At 43.7% G+C, this 24,718-nt stretch overlaps 1 protein-coding gene across 2 annotated transcripts in view; it reads right to left on the reverse strand.

Annotated features, from left to right (window-relative positions):
- The window catches only part of adcy2b (adenylate cyclase 2b (brain)), a 90,486-nt gene that overhangs the window by 52,657 nt on the left and 13,111 nt on the right, over window positions 1–24,718 (reverse strand). For both annotated transcript variants that reach the window (XM_061741052.1, XM_061741051.1), the window contains exon 2: window positions 14,663–14,860. In XM_061741052.1, coding sequence (XP_061597036.1) covers window positions 14,663–14,860 — 198 coding nt within the window. The remainder of the gene's footprint in view (window positions 1–14,662; window positions 14,861–24,718) is intronic.

Raw genomic sequence — 24,718 nt, forward strand, 5'->3', positions numbered from 1 at the left:
TCAGTCTGCCCAGCGCCGTTGCTGCGACTGTCCCAACCTCGTCATGTTAACAGTGTTTGCAACATTATAATTACAAATACAGGTCTGCAGTCATTTATTCAGGGCACAACTAAGCCGCTATAAACTCCTCTAATTAATGTTTTTAAATTACACACCTCATTGCATTCACGTGCTCTCACCCCTACACACCCTCCTCTACTCAGATATCCAGCTAGATCATATGCAAAATTTAAGATATTTAAGATATGCTATCTTTCAGTGGTTAAAAGACCCCCCCGACAAAAACAAACCAAAAAAAGACTCAATAGAGTGTGAGATGAAGGCTTTCTTTATCGCCCATCTCTCCGTTATCTATACCCTTTTATTCCTATCCAGGTTCTCAGGGATCTGCTGCAGCCTATCCCTGCTCTCATGGGGCCAAAGCTAAACCCTGGACAGGTCACCAGTCCATCGCAGACTTTCTGGTCTCCCATGATTCTTTTGCAGAAAAACCTGTGTTGTTTGTCTAAATTAAGAGCACAGCTGAGTGGGCTGCCCTCTTCTCTGATCCAACACCGAAATGCTCATCTGATCTTTATCGGAGCTGAGTGGGATGCTCTCATGTTATCTTGTGATCCTGCAAATAAACTGCCATGAAAGCACATCATAAACATATTTAAAAGGCTATATATATACACATGTATATATATATATATATATATATATATATATATATATATATATATATATATATATATATATATATATATATATATATATATATATATATATATATATATATATATGTTATATATGTTAATGGTACATGTTAAACGAGACGCTTGTCATGGAGTTTCCGTTCTACTCATCGCTCCTTCCCTGCTGAACTCTCGGCAGTGACCTCACACTTCGTCCCTGTCCGCTTCCCCTGCACGTCTGTCCAGCCCTTCCTGTTATGGTGGCCGGCTGCTCTTTGAGGTCAGGGGTTCAGCAGAGACACAAGATGAGCCGCCACCTTCCTGCCTTCCTGTTTATTTCCCGTGTCTTTCAGGTTTGAGGGAATCATTCAGCCAGCGAACAGGAATGAGCCGGCAGCTTGGAGTAAACCGTTTCCTTGAAACAACGTGGAAAACATTTCAATTAAAGAAGTTAAACACCTTTTGCTTCCCCTCATCTTTCAGTACCTGACACAGAGCTTTATGCGAGCCCCTGACAGACATCCCTGCAGGGACCGTCGACAGGCATGCAGGCGCTTCGTCAAGCAGAATCAGGACTTTAACACTTGGTATAAGTGATTGTTTGGTTGACCTAGTTCCCTCCAAGAGAAGATCCCAGCGCAGAGAGCACGGGGAGGTGTTTTGTGTAGGCTCAGACCTTCTGTTGCTAAGGGAACCAAAGGCAGGAAGGATGCTGACGTCTGAGCACATGCAGTATCATGAAGGTCTTGTGTATTTGTTCTGTTATAACCTTCAGATCCTAACCCTGAACTCCCACCTCTTAGAAACTGAGTCAAGGGGCATCTGGAGTGCGCGACACACTCTCGGTTAGATTGGCTGTGTGGAATTGAGGACGTCAGCCTCATTTCTGGTCCATCACCTGTTTCTATCTGCTGCACAGGCCGCAAGAAACACTCCATCCTTGCTGCACTCCAGCCTGAATCCTAATACACCCTCAACACTTTGAGATGGGGAGCAGCAGTACTTCAACTTTTTCAATTACCCCCCCATCTCTTTTCTTCCGAGCGTACATCCCTTTTCGCTCCAGACCAAAACAGCACAAATACGCTCACTTGCCTTTCAACATAAATACAGACTGATGCAGAGATATGTATGTTTGACACATCAAATATGTGTCTCAGTCTGATATCTTAAAGCTTTATTATTAGCCTCAGAATCTCACTTTTTATATTGTTTTTCTTCTTCTTCACAAGCAGGGGAGATTGTGTCTCAGTTCTGGAGGACCAGACGTTAAAGCTATGTTCAATCCGGCTTCAGGAAAATGAAAAGAAGCCATTAAAACCGGATAAAGCAGCCGGCTTGTGAGAGATAAGGAAATGCTGTAAATGTACAAGTTACTTTACATGCTTACAGAAAGAAGCAGGGCCACTGAGCATGCTCACAACGGGCTGGAAGGGTCAGAAGTGGATGTCTGCACACACACAACCAGGTGTTCCTCGCTGATTTTTTCTTGTTTTCTCTCATCGTTGGCCCTCGCCATTATCAGCTTTGTGTGCTCCATCAGACACGCTGTTCTCTCAGTAATCACAATCAATCCAGCCCACAGAGAGCAGACTGCAGATCTGCTGCCCTCCCATCACTCCGCTGCTGCTTTCTGGCAAGTTTGTCCCTTCATCGCACGCTTTACAGTCAATACTTCTCAGTTTTCCGTCCTTTCATTAACAAGAAGCTGGACATAATAATAATAATTAAAGCTGCAAGCAGCGATGAACGGGCCCTCGCACTCACCGCCACCGCCCCCCATAAGCATATCAGAATTGACACCACCCATGACTTCCTATATCAAACCATTCAAAAGATATAGCAGAAAAAAGGGACAACCAATCAGAAGAAGGGGCGGGGCTAATTCAGGCCAATGAAGGTCAAGGACTCCATACAGATTCTGATGACACCACCCACGACTCTCTATGTCAAACCATTCAAAAGTTATAGCAGAAAATCGGGACAACCAATCAGAAGAAGGGGCGGGGCTAATTAAGGCCAACGAAACTTAAGAACTCATTACAGAGTCCCATGACACAGCCCACGACTTCCTATGTCAAACCATTAAAAAGTAATAGCAGAAAAAAGGGACAACCAATGACAAGAAGGGGCGGGGCTAATTCAGGCCAATGAAGGTCAAGGACTCCATACAGAATCTGATGACAACACCCACGACTCTCTATGTTAAACCATTCCAAAGTTATAGCAGAAAATCGGGACAACCAATCAGAATAAGGGGCGGGGCTAATTAAGGCCAACGAAGCTTAAGAACTCAGTACAAAGTCCCATGCCACCACCCACGACTTCCTATGTCAAACCATTTAAAAGTTATAGCAGAAAAAAGGGACAACCAATCAGAAGAAGAGGCGGGGCTAATTCAGGCCAATGAAGGTCAAGGGCTCCATAAAGAATCTGATTACACCACCCACGACTCTCTATGTCAAACCATTCCAAAGTTATAGCAGAAAATCGGGACAACCAATCAGAAGAAGGGGCGGGGCTAATCAAGGCTAACGAAGCTTAAGGACTCATTACAGAGTCCCATGACACCACCCACGACTTCCTATGTCAAACCATTCAAAAGTTATAGCAGAAAAAAGGGACAACCAATCAGAAGAAGGGGCGGGGCTAATTAAGGCCAACGAAGCTTGAGGACTCATTACAGAGTCCCATGACACCACCCACGACTCTCTATGTCAAACCATTCAAAAGTTATGGCAGATAAAAGTATTCTAGGGGGCGCTGTTGAGCCGTTAGGCCACGCCCATTAATGCAAACCATGAAATATCAAATATCAAGTCTGGCTTGCATGCAAAATTTGGTGACTTTTGGAGAACTATCAAATATGGACCAATCAGATGAAGGGGGGGCGCACCTTTTGGCGTCTAGCGTCGCCACGGTAACACTTTTGAAAGAGAAAAGTAATGCACGTAGTCGCAGGATGGAGACGCACATTTTGATGTATAACACACTTGGGGACACGTTACGGTTCGGGCTGAATTAACTGCCGAAGGAATGGCATAAATTTCGCCAAAATGACACGATTAATTCAAAATGGCCGACATCCTGTTCGGTTTCGGGCATGACCCCAAGAGACTTTTCTTTAAGTTGTGCCATGATACAGGTGTGTAGCGATTTTCGTGCATGTACGTCAAACCGTATTGTGGGGCTTGAGGCACAAAGTTTTCCGGGGGGCGCTGTTGAGCCATTTTGCCACGCCCATTAATGCAAACAATGAAATATCAAATTTATCGCCAGGCCTGGCTTGCATGCCAAATTTGGTGCCTTTTGGGGAACTATCAAATATGGACCAATCAGATGAAGGGGGGGTGCGCTTGTTGGCGTCTAGCGTCGCCACAGTAACACTCTTGAAAGAGAAAAGTAATGCGTGTAGTCGCAGGATGGAGACGCACATTTTGATGTATAACACATCTGGGTTCACGATACGGTTCGGGCTGAATTAACTCTCGAAGGAATGGCATATATTGCTCCAAAATTACGCAATTAATTCAGAATGTTCAAAATGGCCGACTTCCTGTTCGGTTTCGGCCATGGCGCCAAGAGACTTTTCTTTTAGTTGCGACATGATACAGGTGTGTACCGATTTTCGTTCATGTACGTCAAAGCGTATTATGGGGCTTGAGGCGCAAAGTTTTTTCTGTCTGAACCAATCAGATGAAGGGTGGGCACGCTTTTTGGCGTCTAGCGTCGCCACGGTAACGCTTTTCAAAGAGAAAAGTAATGCGTGGTGTCGGAGGATGGAGACGCACATTTTGATGTATAACACACCTGGGTGCACGTTACGGTTCGGGCTGAATTAACTGCCGAAGGAAGGCATAAATTTCGCCAAAATGACATGATTCATTCAAAATGGCCGACTTCCTGTTCGGTTTCTCGACATGACGCCAAGAGACTTTTCTTTAAGTTGCGCCATGATACAGGTGTGTACCGATTTTCGTGCATGTACGTCAAACCGTATCGTGGGGCTTGAGGCACAAAGTTTTCCGGGGGGCGCTGTTGAGCCATTTTGCCACGCCTAATAATGCAAACCATTAAATATCAAATTTTTCGCCAGGCCTGGCTTGGGTGCAAAATTTGGTGACTTTTTGGGCACGTTTAGGGGGGCAAAAAGGCCTTCCTTTTGTCAGGAAAATAATAATAATAATTAAAGCTGCAAGCAGCGATGAACGGGCCCTCGCACTCACGGCCACCGCCCCCATAAGCATATCAGAAATGACACCACCCACGACTTCCTATGTAAAACCATTCAAAAGTTATAGCAGAAAAAAGGGACAACCAATCAGAAGAAGGGGCGGGGCTAATTCAGGCCAATGAAGGTCAAGGACTCCATACAGAATCTGATGACACCACCCACGACTCTCTATGTCAAACCATTCAAAAGTTATAGCAGAAAATCGGGACAACCAATCAGAAGAAGGGGCGGGGCTAATTTTCACCAATTATGGTCAAGGACTCAATACCGAGTCCCATGACACCACCCACCACTCTTTATGTCAAACCTTTCAAAAGTTATGGCAGAGAAAAGTATTCTAGGGGGCGCTGTTGAGCCGTTAGGCCACGCCCATTAATGCAAACCATGAAATATCAAATTTATCGCCAGGCCTGGCTTGCACGCAAAATTTGGTGACTTTTGGAGAACTATCAAATATGGACCAATCAGATGAAGGGGGGCACGCTTTTTGGCGTCTAGCGTCGCCACGGTAACACTTTTGAAAGAGAAAAGTAATGCGCGTAGTCGCAAGATGAAGACGCACATTTTGATGTATAACACTCCTGGGTGCACGTTACGGTTCGGGCCGTATTAATTGCCGAAAGAATGGCATAAATTGCACCAAAATTACACAATTAATTCAAAATGGCCGACTTCCTGTTCGGTTTCGGCCATGGCGCCAAGAGACTTTTCTTTAAGTTGCGACATGATACAGGTGTGTACCGATTTTCGTGTATGTACGTCGAACCGTGTTGTGGGGCTTGAGGCACAAAGTTTTCCGGGGGGCGCTGTTGAGCCATTTTGCCACGCCCATTAATACAAACCATGAAATACCAAATTTATCGCCAGGCCTGCCTTGCATGCCAAATTTGGTGCCTTTTGGGGAACTATCAAATATGGACCAATCAGATGAAGGGGGGGCGCGCTTTTTGGCGTCTAGTGTCGCCACGGTAACACTTTTGAAAGAGAAAAGTAATGCGCGTAGTCGCAGGATAGAGACGCACATTTTGATGTATAACACACCTGGGTGCACGTTACGGTTCGGGCCGTATTAATTCTCGAAGGAAGGGCATATATTGCTCCAAAATTACGCGATTAATTCAGAATGTTCAAAATGGCCGACTTCCTGTTCGGTTTCGGCCATGGCGCCAAGAGACTTTTCTTTAAGTTGCGACATGATACAAGTGTGTACCGATTTTCGTTCATGTACGTCAAACCGTATTATGGGGCTTGAGGCGCAAAGTTTTTTCTGTCTGAACCAACCAGATGAAGGGTGGGCGCGCTTTTTGGCGTCTAAGGTCGCCACGGTAACGCTTTTGAAAGAGAAAAGTAATGCGTGTTGTCGCAGGATGGAGACGCACGTTTTGATGTATAACACACTTGGGGGCACGTTACGGTTCGGGCCGTATTAACTGCCGAAGGAATGGCATAAATTGCGCCAAAGTGACACGATTAATTCAAAATGGCTGACTTCCTGTTCGGTTTCGGCCATGTCGCCAAGAGACTTTTCTTTAAGTTGTGTACTGATACAGGTGTGTAGCGATTTTTGTGCATGTACGTCAAACCGTATTGTGGGGCTTAAGGCATAAAGTTTTCCAGGGGGCGCTGTTGAGCCATTTTGCCACGCCCATTAATGTAAACCATTAAATATCAAATTTTTCGCCAGGCCTGACTTGCATGCAAAATTTGGTGACTTTTTGGGCACGTTTAGGGGGGCAAAAAGGCCCTCCTTTCGTCAGAAGAAAGAAAGAAAAAAGAAAAAAGAAAAAAAAATTCCTACAGATACAATAGGGCCTTCGCACTGAAGGTGCTCGGGCCCTAATAATAAAAATTCCTACAGATACAATAGGGCCTTCGCACTGAAGGTGCTCGGGCCCTAATAACCACAATTATATGCTGGAACAATGCACCTTTCAATAACCATGTCTACCTCATACTGCTGCACCTTTCACTTTTTTATTGTATATATGTAAATAAGAGCCACATTTGTCTATTTACAGTTTGCTACTATTTAAATCTGGGTACAGTGAGTGAAATAACCGTCCCCTGTCTGGCATGTTCAAACTTGGCCAATAAAGTAACTAGCGTAGACATGTCCTAAGGACAGCGTATATTTATATTCCAGCACTTCCTGCCGCACGTGTACTAATAAGCATCTTTCACAGGTAACAGCGATACAACTTTCCTTCTCCTGACTAGTGACATTTAGCTTAAAAACCTCCCACAATGGGAGCGATGTGATCCAAGTGTTTTTTTGTTTTTGTTGGTGCCGCTCGCAGGAGTTAATCAAGAGCTGTCAGGGTATTTTCTTTCAACTGTTTCTCAAACAAAAAGCTCTAAAGCCAATATGTCCAGACTCCAAGTACGTTTTGGCAACAAAGTATTTGATTTATAGCAACTACATATACAAAAATGATGGTGCCCCCAACACGAGCAACACCTGAAACAAAACGCAACAGAACGCAAGATCCATCTTCTCCACCCCAACGTAGTGGCTATCATATGAAACTAGAAAAGCTGCACTCGATACTCAACATAATCTTTTCTGGGCCGAACACTTCATGCCAAACTCAAAACAAACTGAAAGCCAAAATTCACATTTCACAGCCAGCACATCAGATTGCGTTTTCATCGCACACTATGTCAGCAAATCCCAAAACTATTCCCACCAAAAGCAGTTTATTTTATTTCTTACCATTTCGTTGTCATTTTCAGTCTATCCACACCATTCTTGGACCAAAATTCACGGCTTAATCCTTCATAGAAGTGGAACTGCTTAAGGCGATCCATCACGCCTTTGGGGGAAAATAGTCGACAATTAATTTCTTAATGTCTCTAATCTGACTGAGCTGCTGCAAAATGATAGGTAAAGAACAGCATCCGTGGCCGTGTTTACACCAGGCTTTAAAATCCGTCCTAAGTGAGCCGCTAACAAGCGAATGTGGTTCTCGGGTGGCAATTGGTGACTGGATCTCACTTCCCATCCTTCATGCAAACAAACATCCACTACTTCTCCCTTCAAAGACCTGATGTGTTGTTGTTTAATCTGCAGGGGGAGTAGGCCGGGGAACCACGCCTTGTTGTCAAGGAAAAGAAGAAAAGCACTTCTCCTTTATATGTTATTTTTTTCATCTTTTTTAAAAACACTAGAGCCATTAGTATTCACTAATAACAGCAAAGAGGAAACACGCAAAAGCATAAGACTGGAGACGGTTACAAAACTACCGGTTCTGTATAAGTGGTGGAAATTCAAGATCATCATTACAACCTGCAAAGTTCACTCCAACAGCATGAAATAGACCGAGGTCACATGACATCCAGGCCAGCTTCTAGGTAACTAGGCCTCTCTCTCCACATAACGTTAAGGTTCATGAACGCACCACCCGGAGAGCTCGGAACAACAACAGAGCATGGATTGTATTGAAATGTGCAAACTTCAGCCACTCAGATGTGATGCTTGTTCATTGGACTCGCCAAATACATTTAAGGATCAGGTATAATAGACTTAATCTCATTCGTTTAATTCAGAGGTTGATGGATGCCCAAGTGGGAGAATCGCGGGAGAGAAATTGAGTGATTAATAATGCAAAAAGATTTTGCTGTCACGGGCGGCTGCTTTTGAACGATATCTCCTCGCGTGACGGATGACGCAAGGGAGTGAAACCAAGGTGAGAGTGATCCAGAAAATCCAGGTGAGCTGGGTAAAAGCGAGGGATGTGCTGGTGGGCATCTTAACAGGTGGAGATATCGTGGGGAGAAAAGAAATGGGATTTGATGAATAGAGGGAGACAGGGCGCCGGATGAGAAAATAGTGTTCCCGAACCTGAGAGAGGGAGAGTCTGGCGCTGAAAACTAATGTGTCTGGCTGCTGATCTGCTCACCTCCACCCCTCATCAGGCCTTGTTAACATGCAGGATTCATTCTGGACTCACACACGTGCTCAGTGTAAAAAGCGTCTTATGTTGAACCTAACAGGTCCGACTGTCCTTTGTCCCATAGCAGTTTACTGTTTGTTTCACTGTCGCTGACAAGACGGAGACTTGTGAAAAGAAAGGGACGGCAGCGGCTCAGGTGTAGTGTTGTTTTTGTCAGCCTGTTTCAATTTTAGTTTTAGTCTAGTCTTTGGTTCAAGCTATCATTTTAGTTTTTTTTTTGTTTTAGTCACGTTCCTACTCCTTTTAGTCGTGTCCAGTTTCAGTCGACTAAAAGTCTGACCATTTTAGTCTAGTTTTAGTCGACGAAAACTGATGACATTTTAGTCTCATTTTAGTCAAAGAATTTATTTAGCAAAACCCATTTTACAATTCAAACAAGGTTATCTTATTATTATATTATTGTTACCTTATAGACTCAAGAATATATACATTCCAGATACAGAAGACTCTAATTTGAGTTTACAACATATTTATTTATCCGCATTTCTCAACATCTTTTTCTTTTTCAACAACACATTCGGTTTTCTTTTCCACGTCTATGTATCCAAAGATGGTCTCTTCTTCTTCTTCTTCTCCCAGCCCCAGAGAAGATCCCCACGTTTCTCTATGTAACTTTGTTTTTAATCGACGTGAACCTAGAGCTCTGCGTTAACGGCATCAGCCTCTAACTCTGCAGCTGCATCTTCTGGATCTGATTCCCCGCTGCAGCGACTGGGATTGAGGACGTAACGTCACCCAGCAGCAGAACTAAACCAGAGGAAACTACTGAAAACATGGACATTAAGGATCTGTGTTAGAACATTTCGTCTCCTTTGGTCAATGAAAATGAAGACGCATTTTAGCAGTTTTTATTTTGTAATCTACATTTTAGTTTAGTTTTTATTCGTCTACGATATTGCATTATATATTTAATTATCGTTATCGTCACATGACCAGCATTTTCGTTGCGTCTCGTCTCGTTTTCTTCAGGAGATAAAGGTTCGTTGACGACGATATTTAGTCATAATTTTCGTTGACGAAAGCATTGTTAATCAGGTGGTGGAGCAGGACCCCTCCCACTTCCCCCTCCTTGTCTCCAGCGAGGGCTTCGCTGGTGTGTGAGTGTGTATGAATGTGGTGGTCCAAGAGGCTGTTGATGCTGATTGGCTGCCACGTTTCCGTCAGCCTGCCCCAGGGCAGCTGTGGCTGCACGTGCAGTTTAGCACCACCAAATAGGAATGAGGCGTGCATGAATCATGGACCCATTGTGAGCAGTGTCCTAGAAAAAGTGCGGTATAAAATGTAATCGGCTATACCTCTACCTCTCGATTTTGAGCGGTTTAAATAAATGTTGCTCAGCTTTTCCAGCTTTATTTCTCACCGTGCTCCAGGTGCGAACCAGACCGTACAAGAAGGTGCAGGTCTAGTATGATTAGAAGCAGAAGCGCTAGAGTTGGAAATGAACGAACAAGAAGCGCAGTGTGCTCATGACCAGGGGCCTCATCTATTCATCGATATCATGTGACATCACACAGTACTCGCAGCGCCATCTTGAGGACCGATTTCCAACATGCCGTCTATCTGTTGTGCCGTGGGATGCGGCAACAATATGTCTAAAAAAACGGGATTGAACTTTTATAATGTCCCCAAAAACACTGAGCGTCGAGAGAAATGGTTTGCTGCTATCAGGAGGGACCACTGGACTCCTACAGAGCACTCCAGACTTTGCAGTGAGCACTTTATTTCGGGTAAATAACCAGGCTTGCCACCCATCCCTTGAAATACAGAATTGTTACGGGAATTAAAAGTTGCGTTCCGTATTGAACCAAAACGGAACGCAGTTTATTCTGTATTTCACAATTGTCCCATGCACGTCTGTTACACACAGGAACAACGAACTAACAGTAATAAACAAAATAAAGGAGAGGATATATTAAAGACAGCAACATGTGTTGGTTCGCTCTGTTATTTATTAATGTCATGTCATTTCATTTGTTTCAGTAAATTCAACTAAGGTGAAAACAAATATATTAGATATATTATTTCCCACTGCATGCAAAGTGATATATTCCAAGCCTTTATTTATTATATTTTTGATGATTATGGCTCACAGTTTATGAAAAGCCCAAATAAAAAATCTAAAAAAATTAGAATATTTTATAAAATCATTAAACAATTCAATCATCAAAATGATAACAGATAAAGGCTTAATATATCTTGCTTTGCATGTAATGAGACTATGTAATATATTAGTTTCACCTTGTAAGTCTAATTATTGAAATAAATTAACTTTTACACCATATTCTAATTTTTCTAATTTCACAGCCTGATGTGAAGTAGCGGTAAGCTTCGGTACTTCGGAGCTTCGCCGGTGTATGGAGAAGGATTGTGGACCAGGTAGATATATATGTCCGCAAACGACAAATCTGGCAGGTTTTTGGCAGACTGGAGTGGAGTCAGTAATTGATTAGATATTATATACGGATCGAAACCTAAAGTGTCAATTTTCTGTATATACCGTTGCTGTTCTTCGGGAGTTAAGTGAGTTATTAGGTGAGACGTCATATTGGCTGCGCGACGTGAAGGTCCCCGGCGTTTTATAATAGATCCATGGTCCCCGGTCGGTCCTCAAGATGCCGCTGACAACAAAAAATGTCACGTGACTGAAACCCATGAATAAAGCTTGCTTGCGCAGAAAAAGCGCCTGAAAGTTGCGGAAGCCACCTTCTACGCAAAGCCTCGGATCTAAAAAGAAAAAACTAACCGAAAAATCAGCTTATCTTTACGGCAACTCGGACCCTCCCGTAAGAATCTACTTAAGACACGGGGAACTGGCGACACAGGCTGTGAGGTGGTGAAATGAAGCCAGATTCATGTCATACTCTTAATAATGTCATCACATATCACAACATATATCAGACTTAAAATAATAAAATAATAAAATAAAATAAAATAGCGCTGATCGTGTCCCTCTGTGTGTGAAGCTCAGTCAGTCAGGACTCTGCTGCTGGAGCTGCAGCCGCGGTGATACGCGGGGAACCTCCTCACACCCACCGCTTTAGGACAGAACAAATGAGGGGCTGCGTTTAGGGAGCCCCACGGAGCCCCTAAAGGGACTCAGATTTTTTTTCATATATATGAGTTTTACGCGCGTGAAACCTTTAAGTGCGGGTGTATGGTGCCTAAATTAGGGTCCCGCGTTAAAACGACGCAGAGCCTACGGCGTAGGGTACGCGGTGACGCGCACCTACGCCGTAGGCTCTGCGTTGGTGACGCATAACCCTAAACCTGCCCTGAGCAGCTCTGAGGGGAGGGAGGAGGAGGGGGAGCGGGGGTGAAGCGGGGCTGCGCGGCCGTTTTCGTATCGCTTTCATACAGTGTCTTGATAATTTGCAATTTAAGGCTGAGCCTACCGTTATTTTTTCAACTGTAAAAAGTAAGGGGAAAAAAAACATGATTTTGAAAAGACGGGGGGACGTGTGTTAGCGCAGCAACGGCGTGCTGCCACTCACTCGCTTTATTTGATTGTATACTATTTATATACTTATTCTAACTTTTACTGTGACCACCAGATAATGTGGTTTTCCTGTCCTCCACATCATCTACAACATCTAGGTCTCCGTGAAAGTCAGTGTCACGGTGGCTGCTACCTCTCATTCATTCTGACGCCTAACAGGCTGCAGGAAGCCACTGCGCATGCTCAGTAGGCTCATCCATATGCATTTATGGGCGTGTAGAGGGCGGGATATGAAGCGGATTCAGCTGCGCAGCATTCCAGCTGGACTGTGATTCATAAAGGAACGTTGCGTGCAAATCTGCGTGCACATGGTTTTATTGATCCAGATTTTTTTTTGCGCCCGGCATTTTCGGCTTTTGAGTGTACGTGCACTTTTAGTATGAATCCTAAGCACTCCATTTTAAATGAGGCCCCTGGTCCAGAGTTGGTTTCCACGTTGGGGGCTTTGGTCTGTGGTGCACATCAGGGTGGATGTGCAAAATCTAAGGTAGTCCTGAACTTCAAACATCAACATCCTCCTATTTGTTGATTGCTGATGAATATTTAGGTTTTTAAATACCCGACATGTTTCAGCGATTACTTCCGCCTTCATCAGAGTCACCTTGACGGATATCTCTCATGTCACAAACATGTCAGGTATTTAAAAACCGAAATATTCTTGTCCGACAAAAAGAATCAGCAAACAAAATTAACTTTATTTAATCATCAACATCCTCTATTTACATTCATGGATTTTCACTTGGACATGCAGTTGTAAGCTAGTTAAACCTGTATATGTGGTTTTGATTATTTTATTACAAGTTTTGATTATTGTTCCAGCGGGTGAATGAGACCTGAGGAAGTTGTCATTCCAAGGAACCAGAAAGAAATGAGAGGATAAGTGGAGCTGTCAGAGAAATCCTTCAGCCTGTGTGGAGGTCGGAAAAGAACTGGTGAAATTAATCTCACTGCAGTTTCTCAGGAAGTCTTGACCTTTATTTAAACCGCTGACATTTTGACTTGTAAAAACAGTTAGTTAACGGTCGGCGTTGACGTGCAACCGATGCGCCTCTGAAGCGTCAGCGGAGGCCGTCACAGAGCTGACCTGTGATGCGTGTGAAATCCAGTCATCATTTAAACACCTGTGCTTCGCTGGTCTGTTCTGCTGCAGAGTGCTGCAGACGACAGCCAACGAGAGGTGACGTGCAACCAGCCTTTAACTCGTGCATCAAAATCCAATTTAGAATCAGGAATGAACCAGACCGGCATGTCTTTGAGCTCCCACAGAAGAGCTGACTTTTAAAAATCTTCTGGAGGTGATAGAAATGTGATGCTTACTTTTCAGCTTTGGTGTCAAAGCGGATGCTCTGGCAGCTCAGGTGTGTTTTCAGGTGTTTGGTGTAGTGACTGTGGAGCTCACTCAAATACCCTTTTATGAGCTCCAGGAGAAGGTTGCTGGAGCTGCGGTGGAGTGCTGGTGTTGGTTGCAGTGATATAAATGTAGTCTTACAACATTCCTATATATTATCTGCTGTCATATACTCTATTTTGTACTAAACGCTGTATAACAGCAGCCAAGTAGCTATTGCTTTAGCAATGAATGCATTTTCATTGAATACAACAAAATACAGTCCTAACAGGACAGCAAGTACATTTTGCCCTGTTGGACTTGGACTGAATACATTTAGAGGTAAATTAGTGTGGAAAGCTGTGTAAGTGCAGCTGGGTCATTTGTAAGGCCTCAAACACATGAATCCTCGTATGGGGCTCGGATTTTCTGGACGCAAAAATACGATACGGACCTTCGCAAACCACAGCGGGGGATAGTGTGACCGTCTGATCTGAAGAGAATCCGACCTCTCTGACTGACCGTTTACATGATATGCTTCAGGCGACCAGATCTGATCCAAATCAGGTCTTTCCTGATGCCCTACAATCCACACGGTTGCTATGGTAGCCAGCATGCATTGAGAGGATATAACCAATTCAAAATGGTGCAAGAGCTGCTAATTTCCTCAAAGTTACAAGAGAGGAGCAGAGACGGAGGACACTTGTGTGCGCTGCTTCGTGTCAGACCGTTCAGATGTATCCGTACAAATACAAACAGAATCACATTTGAAAGCACATCTACGATTGGTTTTAGTCTGATTGGGAAAAACGTTTATAGTGTTTTGTTGTCTGTTCAGATTATCCCAAACAAAATTGATCTAGATACAACTGGATGTGCTAAAAGTGGAATTAGGGCTGGCAGTGTGATTATAGCTGTACTTGCTCATCCAGATGTGAACGCAGCGAAGGAGACCCTGGGGCTTCTCTACTGTACCTGATCCCACGGGCTGAGTTTGCCCCCGGTGAACATGAACAGATATCCCATGGTGACCAGACAGGCCCATATGAGGAGAGAGAAGAGGCGCAGCATTCGCTTGAAGACGGACTCAATGCAGACGAGGATGAAGATGGAGAGGAACAGGAACAGAGCCGTAGGCACTGCGATCAGGAACGTCAGGTGGTTCTCCGTATTCTGCAGACAAGGACAGAAAGTGTTATTGCAGTTTTCTTGATAGCTTTATTGTTTATATAGATGTCTGTGTTGTGAATTTGGTTCAGAAATGACAACCTTGGTCTGGCAACTCAATGAGCCGCGTACAGACACAAATGCAAGTTTGTGGCAATGAACAAACAAGCGAGACACTTTAGATATTTCTCTCTACCCAATCCTAAAACCTCTAACCTCCACACTTCTTTTGTATTCCACTGAGGACATTTGATCTTCTAGACGATGAACAGGACTCTGCACACAAACAGATGAACAGACGGCGCAGCGATCGGCAGGCAGACAGTCTGAGCCCTGAGAATGTGCTGCTGCATCACTTCCACCCTCATACCGTCACAGTCAGCACTCAAAAGCTGTCACCACACACACACGCACGCACGCACGCACGCACGCACGCACGCACGCACGCACATGCATACACACACACACACGCACACGCACGCACACACACACACATCCACTCCGTCTCTTTACTGCGGACCAGGCAGCTCTCGCTAACCATCTCAGTAGAGATCACTTTGTCATGTGAACTTTTGAGGATGCTGTACGCAGCGAATCATGTCCCTCCTAACAGATTTCTATATATAGAAGATTTTCTTTAAATAGTTTTTCTTATAAGGTAACTCGAAATAGTTCAAATTTGCATTGTAAATCATTCTTCAAAACATCTATAATTCCTCCTGGCATGATGGATATCAGTTTCTGGGCCAGAAACTTATATTGAGGAATTACGGCAGGTTCTCCACTGGATTAAGATATAGGGAGTAACCTGGTGATACGGTGCTCCATCGTGCTGGAAGACGCACAGATTATCACCAAAACAGCCCTGGATTGTCTTTCAGAGGTTGCTCCAGGAGGATAGTTCAGTACCATTCTTTATTCATGCCGGTGTTTTGGGGCGGATTTGTGAGCGAACATTCTTCCTCGGATAACAAGCACGGAGGCTCCCAGGATGTGTCACTGTTGGTGTGAGATGGTCACGGTCTTGATCACCTTTTCAAATGGGGCAAATCGATTTTCCACTTTTCCCAAACGGCTGATGAAGGGGCTTCATCAGACAAAACAACGTTTCACTCAACTTGTTCTCTTCATGCTTCCTGGAGAATTTCAGTCGGTGCTGGCTATTTTTCTCAGAGCCATGTGACTTCTCCACGGTCTTCCCCCTCCGGTATGTTGAACAGCTCTGGAAGCGACACCAGTCCTCAGCTGAATCCTCAGGAGGAAGTGGTGCCAGCGCTGGCTGGACACTCTTGGACATCCCGAGGCCTTTTATTCGCCGCAGTCCTACTGCTCTCTTTGAAGCTCTTGATGCAGCAATACTTTTAGCAGCCGTTTCACTCGTTAACAATCCCCCATCTGCTGATGTCTGGAATGCTGCATGTTTTATTATGTGTCGTGATGCTTTTACATTCATCCTTTCACTTTACACAACAATCTTGAAACCATGTGAATCACCACTATGAAGAACACATTTGTATCACTGCCAAAACACTCGGCCGTGTCTCTGTTGTCAGATTTCTTGCAGTTCTCCCACTGCTTCCCCGGGATAGATAAGTAGAGAGCTTGATAAAGCAGCCTCTGGTTTTACAAATTTCCCCACTGATGTTAGATTCATTGTTCAATGTTGCAGAAGCTTCAGCTGCAAGTGAATGCCGTTATTCCACAGGGCCCGCCGAAGTTAATGTAGCATCAGTTTTACAGTCATGCTTATCAAACAATTAGGGGAAGGCTCTGTGAGCGTTTGATATTTCTGTAATGTAATTAACTGATTGACTTGATCTGGACCCAGAATAGCGGCAGAGACTTTTGCAGCCCTCGTGGACCACTGATCTTCCCAAACATGGCACACATGACGTGTTCTGGCCTTTGAGATCAACTGCCTTTGAGTTTATGTGCAGGACCATTGATTTTATCTCAGTTGAGGCCCAGATTTACTGCTAGACTCGATTGTTAATCCCTTTTTCAAAGTGGCTCAAAAGCAAGCTCACTTTTTAAATGAACTATTTTACATTTGTGTCAAATCTCACAAGACCAGTAATTATATTATATACACCCTTTAAGGACATGAGCAAATAAATCCAACCCCTCATGGGCATCTCAGGCTTTATAAATGTATCTGCTCTGTGTAAGCTGTGGATGTCACAGCTCCTCCATTCAACCCACCGCCCAGCTGTTTTGTTAATACAAGTGCAAAATATCTTAAACACAGCGGCTGTGGATGATAGCAGCGGCAGCTCAGCCAGATAACGCTGCGCTGAATAAGAAGATCACACAAGCAGAAAAGGGGACACTCCTGGATGCAGGCGGCTCGTCTTTGTCCTCGCTGCGGCTGCTACGTGACGCCCCAACGATAAACTAACAGGATGTTGCAGAATCAGCACAAGTATTCAAAAACAAAAGAACCTTGAAAAAAGCTCATTGCAGCTCCTCAAATGCTCCCCTGGGACTCATGCTGTCACATTTAGGCACGTATAACTGTTATGTATGTAGCTATATGGACATAATTACATTACTCATGTAGTAATGTAAGAACACTTCAGGCAGCTACCCGTGATTAGTGTCAAATATTATTGGATTATTTTCTCAGTCAATTAATTCAGAATCATATAAAATTATCACAGAGCCCAAAGTTTACATCGTAATGTTTCCTTCATCCAGACTAAAGACTAAAATCATGACTGGAAAGGCAGCAAATTCATACTTTTTAAAACGGTGGAATTATGAATATATGATATTTTATATGGGCAACGACTTATTAGATGAAACAAAAGCCAGCAGTTCAGCTTTTAGTCTGTATTATTTTTAACCTTTTACAAAACACTAATAAAAAATAAATAAAACAAACAAAAAAACTGTACAACCCCAATTCCACAAAGCTGGGATGAGGCTTTAAATGTAAGTAAAGGTCTGGAGGCTGATGCACACCTAAAAAAAGACTTGGTGCGTTGGAGTAGGTAGGAGTGAATCAAGGAAAAAAAGGGGTCTCCCGCACACTGTAAAGTCAAATGCAAAAAACTTTAATAGGGTGAACAAATAAGCAACGTTTCGGTCCACAGGACCTTTCTCAAGCAGAGATTTTTTTAAATGTAAGTAAAAAAGAAAGAAAGTCATGATCTGAAATCTCATAAAGCCAAAAATTATGTTCACAACAAAATAACAATGATATATCGAATGTTTAAAGTTCAATATTTTACCACATCATGAAAACTTTTAGCTCATTCTGAGTTTCATGGCAGTGACATCCATCCATCCATCCATCCATCCATCCATCCATCCATCCATCCATCCATCCATCCATCCATCCACCCATCCATCCATCCATCCATCCATCCATCCATCCATCCATCCATCCATCCATCCATCCACCCATCCATCCATCCATCCATCCATCCATCCATCCATCCATCCATCCATCCATCCATCCATCCACTGAACATGCAAACTCCACACAGACAGACTCCTGCTGGGATCAGACCTGGACCATTCTGGGTCTCTAAAGTACATACGGACAGAAGTTCCACAATCTGTGACAAATCGCTTTTACAAATTGTGAAACAATTTCAGAATAATCTCCTTCAGCATGAAATTGTGAAGACTTGGAATATCTCTCCATATACAGTGCAAAAGAACACTGAAAGGTTCTGAGAACCAGGACAAATCTCTTTATTAGCATTGGAAATGGCTGAAAGTCAGTAGTGGATGAGGGTGGTCTTCACAATATTAAAAACAGACACGAGCCTGCATACTGTATTAAAATAATCTGTGTGGTGAATTGGTCTGCCGAAAGTCGAGACCATCCACCAACTGAAAACATTTGGCAGGACTCACTTCTCTGCAAGCTTTATATGTTTCTCTGCTCCAACGCACCTCTTTCAAATGTATGTGATCCAGCCAGGGTGCCACTGAGCAGCACACGCTAAAGAATAAAACCACTCCAACCCTTTTACACATTTCTCCTAACTCAACATTTTTCATCCAGCGAAGGTTGGTGGAAGTCCACAAAATGAGAGTGAGAAACCTCCCGCAGCCGCTCTTTCTTTGAGAGTGCAAAACAGTAGGCTGCCACCGCATGAAAGACCACAGATAATGAAAAATTGCAATTCAGTGCTTTTTCAGATTCAACGAGGCGACTAATGTTCTCTCCAACTTCTTTTGCACTCCTGAAAATGTATAAATTATGAAGGGCACAATCAAAGGGCAGACACCATCCACCCACAGAAGTAATTTTAAACCACACCAGTCGGCTCATAATTACACTTATAGGTACAGTAGCTTAAATTAGCCTGCCGCTGTGTGATTGCCTGTCATTTTGTAGTAAAATGAAACTCAGGTCGTGCGTATAAATGTGGCTCCGTTTGAGAGTCACAGTGGCTGCAGAGAGAATGCAGAGATGTCACAAACTTGGCATTGACTTTGTGGATGATTTGACAGTTTATTGACTGGAGCTGTTTGTTGATCAAAGCGTGAGCGGCTCTTATCCTGCGAGTACAAGATTAGAGTATTTTAGTGGGTATGAATGTGGCAGCTCAATAGGAGGGGGGGGGACAAGTCTGGCGGAGGCATCCCATGGGATCTGGCTGCTGACGCCACAGCAGCGATGCACACAGCCTTAAGCAGAGATTAGACCCCGATAAAAATGTGAACTCACACATGCTAGAAGAGCAAGTCTGGGAGAAGGACGCTCCTTTGGCATCTAAAGATGCTCATGCACAAATATGCAATCGCTGGATGGAGAGGAGGGAGCCGCCTCCCCCCCCTGGAGCCGCTGGAGCAGCTTTTTACGTATTTGTGGAAGACAAAAACAGAAGCATCCGTGCTTTGCACATTTCCAACCATGGCCCGTCTAATCCACTTAAAACCCCTTTGAAATGGTGAAAGCCACTTCCCCAGACATGCCAGTATGTGTGTGTGTGTGTGTGTGTGTGTGTGTGTGGGGGGGGGGGGGGGGGGGGGTTGCTGCTGCATTGTAACCCAGAAAAAAATCATTTCCATTTCTTTTTTCTTTTTGGTAACCCAATAGACTTCATACACCTATTACTTTAATAGGAAAAAGGGAGAACGGAGAGATAAAAGAGCAGCACAAAGACACGGTGTGAGCTAAATATTCAGCTGCAAAAAGACCCAAAAGAAACAACAAACAACTCAACTCTCCTTCAGAAACTGGGGAGACAGTTTGATGAAAACACAGCAGTGTAAGCACTTTCCATGTTTGGTGCCTGTTGAATATTTATCCTGCCCAGAGAAGCAGTTGGTGGCATATTTCCTCAATCTGCTCTCAGCCTGGAGAAGAAATTCATCAATAATCAACACGCCCCTCTGCGCTGTGCTCTCCGGCTACAACAGGCCAAAGCTCGTCCAGCAGGGAACTAGAAGACTATTACAATAAAATAAGATGAGGTCATTCTGAAGTTTGTTTAGGTTTTTTATTGCAAAAACCTGTTTTTTTTTGTTTGGTTTTATTTAAATCGGCGGCCCAGCAGCACTAAACTTACACTGGCTTACAACGAGTACGGCAGATACTGTAACAGATACTCTGTTACAGTACTTTGGTACTCAGTTACGCTCAGTTTTTTTTAATACATATTGTATAATCATAACTATACTGGGTGTTCTGGTTCGTTTAAGTTGAAATAAAAGCGCTTCCTCTGTGGGAGGTTGTGGGGGGCGGAGACATGGGATTATTGATCAAGGTCAAATCTGATTGGCCCCCTAAACCTTTCTGGCCACTGTCCTTTTCCTGAGAACCAGAATAAGATTAAAGGTTGGTGAAATTCCCTGCCCAAACACAAATGTGTGTTTGTGGCTCAGATTAGCTAAGTAGGATTCTGTAAACACCACTAAGAGAAGAAGACGAGAGAACGGAGGACCAGCAACTAGTCTACATTTGACTAAAGTTGCATATTAATGGAAGTTAACAACTGGTGGTGTTTCTGGGTAGGCTACAGCCTAACTTATGCTTCTCTGCAGAACCAACAACATTGCGATGCAGAAGCATAAATCAGGCTTGAGCAACAAACAATAATGTTGGTTGTCATTAATGTGTGAACTGAAACTGCTGTCACTCAACTCGTGTCTAACAACGTAGCTATGACTGAACAGTTACTCACTTGTGTTTGGTTCTTACCACTTTGCAGTCACATATATTGGCTGCTGCAGTTAATCTAATTTAATCTACAATGGAGTTATTTTTCTTTGCACCAGTTGCAAGATGCATCACAGTATCCCATGAAGATAGCATGAGGGTCATTCCCGTGCATCAAAATGCCATTTTCCGGGTTGAAGTCAATGCAGAAGTAAGAGAAGATGCAGTTCCTCGACACGTCACTGGGGGCTGGAACCAAAAATGAGTCATCCTTCTGTCGCAGCGTCGAGTAACGGGCTGTACCAATACAAAGTTAAATCACATTGCCTGACAACGCCACCTCTGGAATTTCACCCAAAGAATTATTTAATATCTCTATCAAGACACACAAGTTCGTTTACTCAAGGCAAGAGACGTGAAATCCAGATACTTTATAAAAATAGGTTTTATTACACAATGTTTTAAAAGAATACTAAAAACCAGTCATGAAAATAAAGAGCAAAATAAATAAGGGGCAGGAGCTGTAGCGTACTGGTGCAGAGGGGAACTAGTGAAGGGAGTGGGAGTCTACAAAAATGAAAGATATTAACGTAAAAATAATTAAACACTCAACCACACGTGGCAAGCACACAGCACACAAAAGGGAAGGACTCCACCCAGGTCACCAACACCACCACCGGCCTACAGCAACTGCAAAACAACCAAATTGTTACAAAAATAATCATATAATAAACATGCAAAATAAGACAAAAGGGCAGGTAACTACTGCACTAGAAACACTGCCCGAAATGAAATAAACAAGGTTAAACAAACACTGGTCCCAAAGACTATTAAACTAAATTAATTAAAAGAAAATGGCACTGTATCGCCACATTTATTATCGGGGTCAAGCCGGGAACTGGGCGAGACTTCAGGGGACCCCAGCAGAGCAGACAAGCACCGCAGTGAGGACAAGGCAGAAGAGCAAGCAAGCAAGCAAGCAAGTGGGAGCGCAAGCAAGCAAGCAAGCAAGCAAGCAAACTGCAGCAGGAGACGAAACAGCAGCGGTGGCTTTAATCAGCTGGTGGTTCTGACGTCACACCACCGGGGACTCCGTCAGCTGATGAGCCTTCCTACTATAAACAAAACTAAATTAGTATCCCAAGCTAAAAGTAAGTAAACTTGGAAGGCAGCAAAAGTAATAGCATACCTTCTAATAGGTTCACACAGGCATAGAGTGAGGGAGAGAGGAAACCCGCACGGTCACCAGCATTTGTCCGTGACCACACTAGTGTTCAGCCAGCGTGGATAACAACCATAGTAGAGAGAGACCTACACAGGAGATGCTAAAATCACGCAACAGGAGCACGGCATTCAGTCGCCGCTCTGCAAGGAAATACAAATTATTTTAACCTACCGAGAGAGCAAGACTAACAACTAGAGTGAAGCAGCAGCAGCATTACCTGAGAGGCAAGAATGTCTGGGGCGGAAATGACGCAATGGGGAAGTGCAAGACACAGGGAAAGCTGCCACTTATATACACAGCTGGACCAATTATTGGCTACAGCTGTGTTGATTAAGGGCAGCTCCCTCGTTCTGCTACACTTCATTCACACCTTTGCTTAAATATTGAACTTTGCTGCAGAGACACAGAAGCCTACAGCCCAGTTCAAATAGCTAGATTTACGCCCATGAACATTGAATGCTGGCTGAATTATTTTTCTACCTGTGCCATCAGGCAGCTTGTGCTAACTGTGCATCAACTAAACACCGCCTAAACAACAATGTAAACTGTTCCAAATGTCTGCTTGTAGCGCACTTCCCCTCCAGGGAGGATTGGCTGAGGAAAATGGGAGCCATGGTGGATCATTTCAGAACCCTTTCTGACCTTGGAGGTCTGCTGGTAACCAGCAAACATCAGGCCAAGCGACCACACTTTCAGTTTCAGCTAATCCACAGTTCAGCTCTGACAGCACTCGTTTCAGCTGCACCGCTTTGAAATGAGAATGTCGGGACAGACTGTGCATGAATGAATATCAAGTAATATCAGTTAGCATCATAGCTTAACATAAGCTGAGTCAGTCAAGATAAAATACAAAATGGGGACTGAATTCAGATGGGCGTGCATTAAAGGCCTTCTAACTCTGCACATTTGCAACAGGGTACGAAGAGAAACAGGCTTCTAAAGCCCCCTCCGGGAATCCTGCAGTGACAGCGGGCTTGCCCAGTTCTTGTTATACAGTCTGCAGTCATTCCTATTCAATACCAAAACAAATTTGAGCTTTCTTTAAACATTCAGGGCATCCCAGAAGCATAATAGCTCAAATAGTCTTTTTGTACCATTTCTTCTCATTCCCTCTCAGCGGAGGGGTCGCCGCAGCCAACCGGCACAGGTTTTACACCGGATGCCCTTCCTCACGTAACCTTGCAAACTTGGGGAGACGCAAATATAACCAGTACTGACTGATCAAATCAAATGTACTGTGTTCACCACAGTTATGTGTGAAGTTAATCATTTTCAGGTGGCTGCGGTGCTCAAAATAAAAAAATAAATAAAAAAAATGTTGGAACTTTTTAAAATTCATGAAGAAAAACGTATATTTATATATATAACAATATAAAATCTTGTTTGAATCGTTGACGTTGCATGACTAACTGGAAGAGGCGGTTTTTAAGACCAGAGAGGCAGAATCAGGCAAACAAAAAAGAAAAAAGAAAGAGAAAAAAGCGAAAGAGAAAATTGAGTGAAGTGAAGTTCCACTTTCACTCACGGAAATGTGGCGAACAGTCAGGACATCCTGATCCCTGCTGTTTTCATACCTGAACTGTTTAATCACTTCCTCTTATTGGCCCCTTGTTTCATTACAGTCAAATTATGAATTAAATAAACCCACTCGTGAAATATTTTAAAATAGAAAAAAAATATTGAAGTAAAAAAGTGGAGTCGTGGTGAGTATTGTAATAGCCCGTCACTTCATGTTCATTTTTTGTTTATTTTACTTTCAGTTGAGCAATTAGTTTCTTGCCACAAAAGGCGCCTCACAAACCATCACATGCTTGAACAGATCCATCAGACATTCACAGCGCTGGAGGAAGAGGTAAGAGCATCCCTTTAACTACAAGCTGATCGAACTGCTTTGGAACAAGGTCAAGCTCTTTCTGCAGATCAGGATCAAACCTGTACAACATTCAGGCGATTGTTTTCCCTTTCATATTATATTCATATACCGTATTTTATCCGTGTTCACACAACTTCTTCAGCTGATTCTTCTGTGATGTCTGGAGTGAAGATCTCTCTTGAGGTAATTCCTCGGCATCTCTGCAGAGAACAGGTCTGGGTTTTGACCGGCCGTCACAAATGGCACTCTTATTCTTCTATCATTTTTCTAATTTTTCTCATTCTGTGGTGGATATACGTTAAGGAAGCAGGTCATTCTCCTGCTGTTTCAGCAAACTTCTCTTTTACTGTTTACTGTCACCATGCGAGTCAGCTCCTGGTACAGGTCATGGTTGCATCCCGCCTCGGTGTCTGCAGTCCCCTCCTGGCCGATCAAACCGCTACAAAAGGTCCAGAATGCAGCGGTGCATCTGGTCTTCAATCGACCCAGACGGGCACCTGTCACACCTCTGTTCACTGACGTCGCTGGCTACCTGTGGCTGCTCCAATTCAACACAAGTCTCCATCACCTGCCCACAAGGTGCTGGAAGACGGTTTTCCCACAGCGTTTCTAATTGGTGGAACCAGTCGCCGTTAAAGCGGCTGT

This window comes from Cololabis saira, chromosome 15, assembly GCF_033807715.1.
Source record: "Cololabis saira isolate AMF1-May2022 chromosome 15, fColSai1.1, whole genome shotgun sequence".
Classification (NCBI taxonomy): Eukaryota; Metazoa; Chordata; class Actinopteri; order Beloniformes; family Belonidae; genus Cololabis; species Cololabis saira.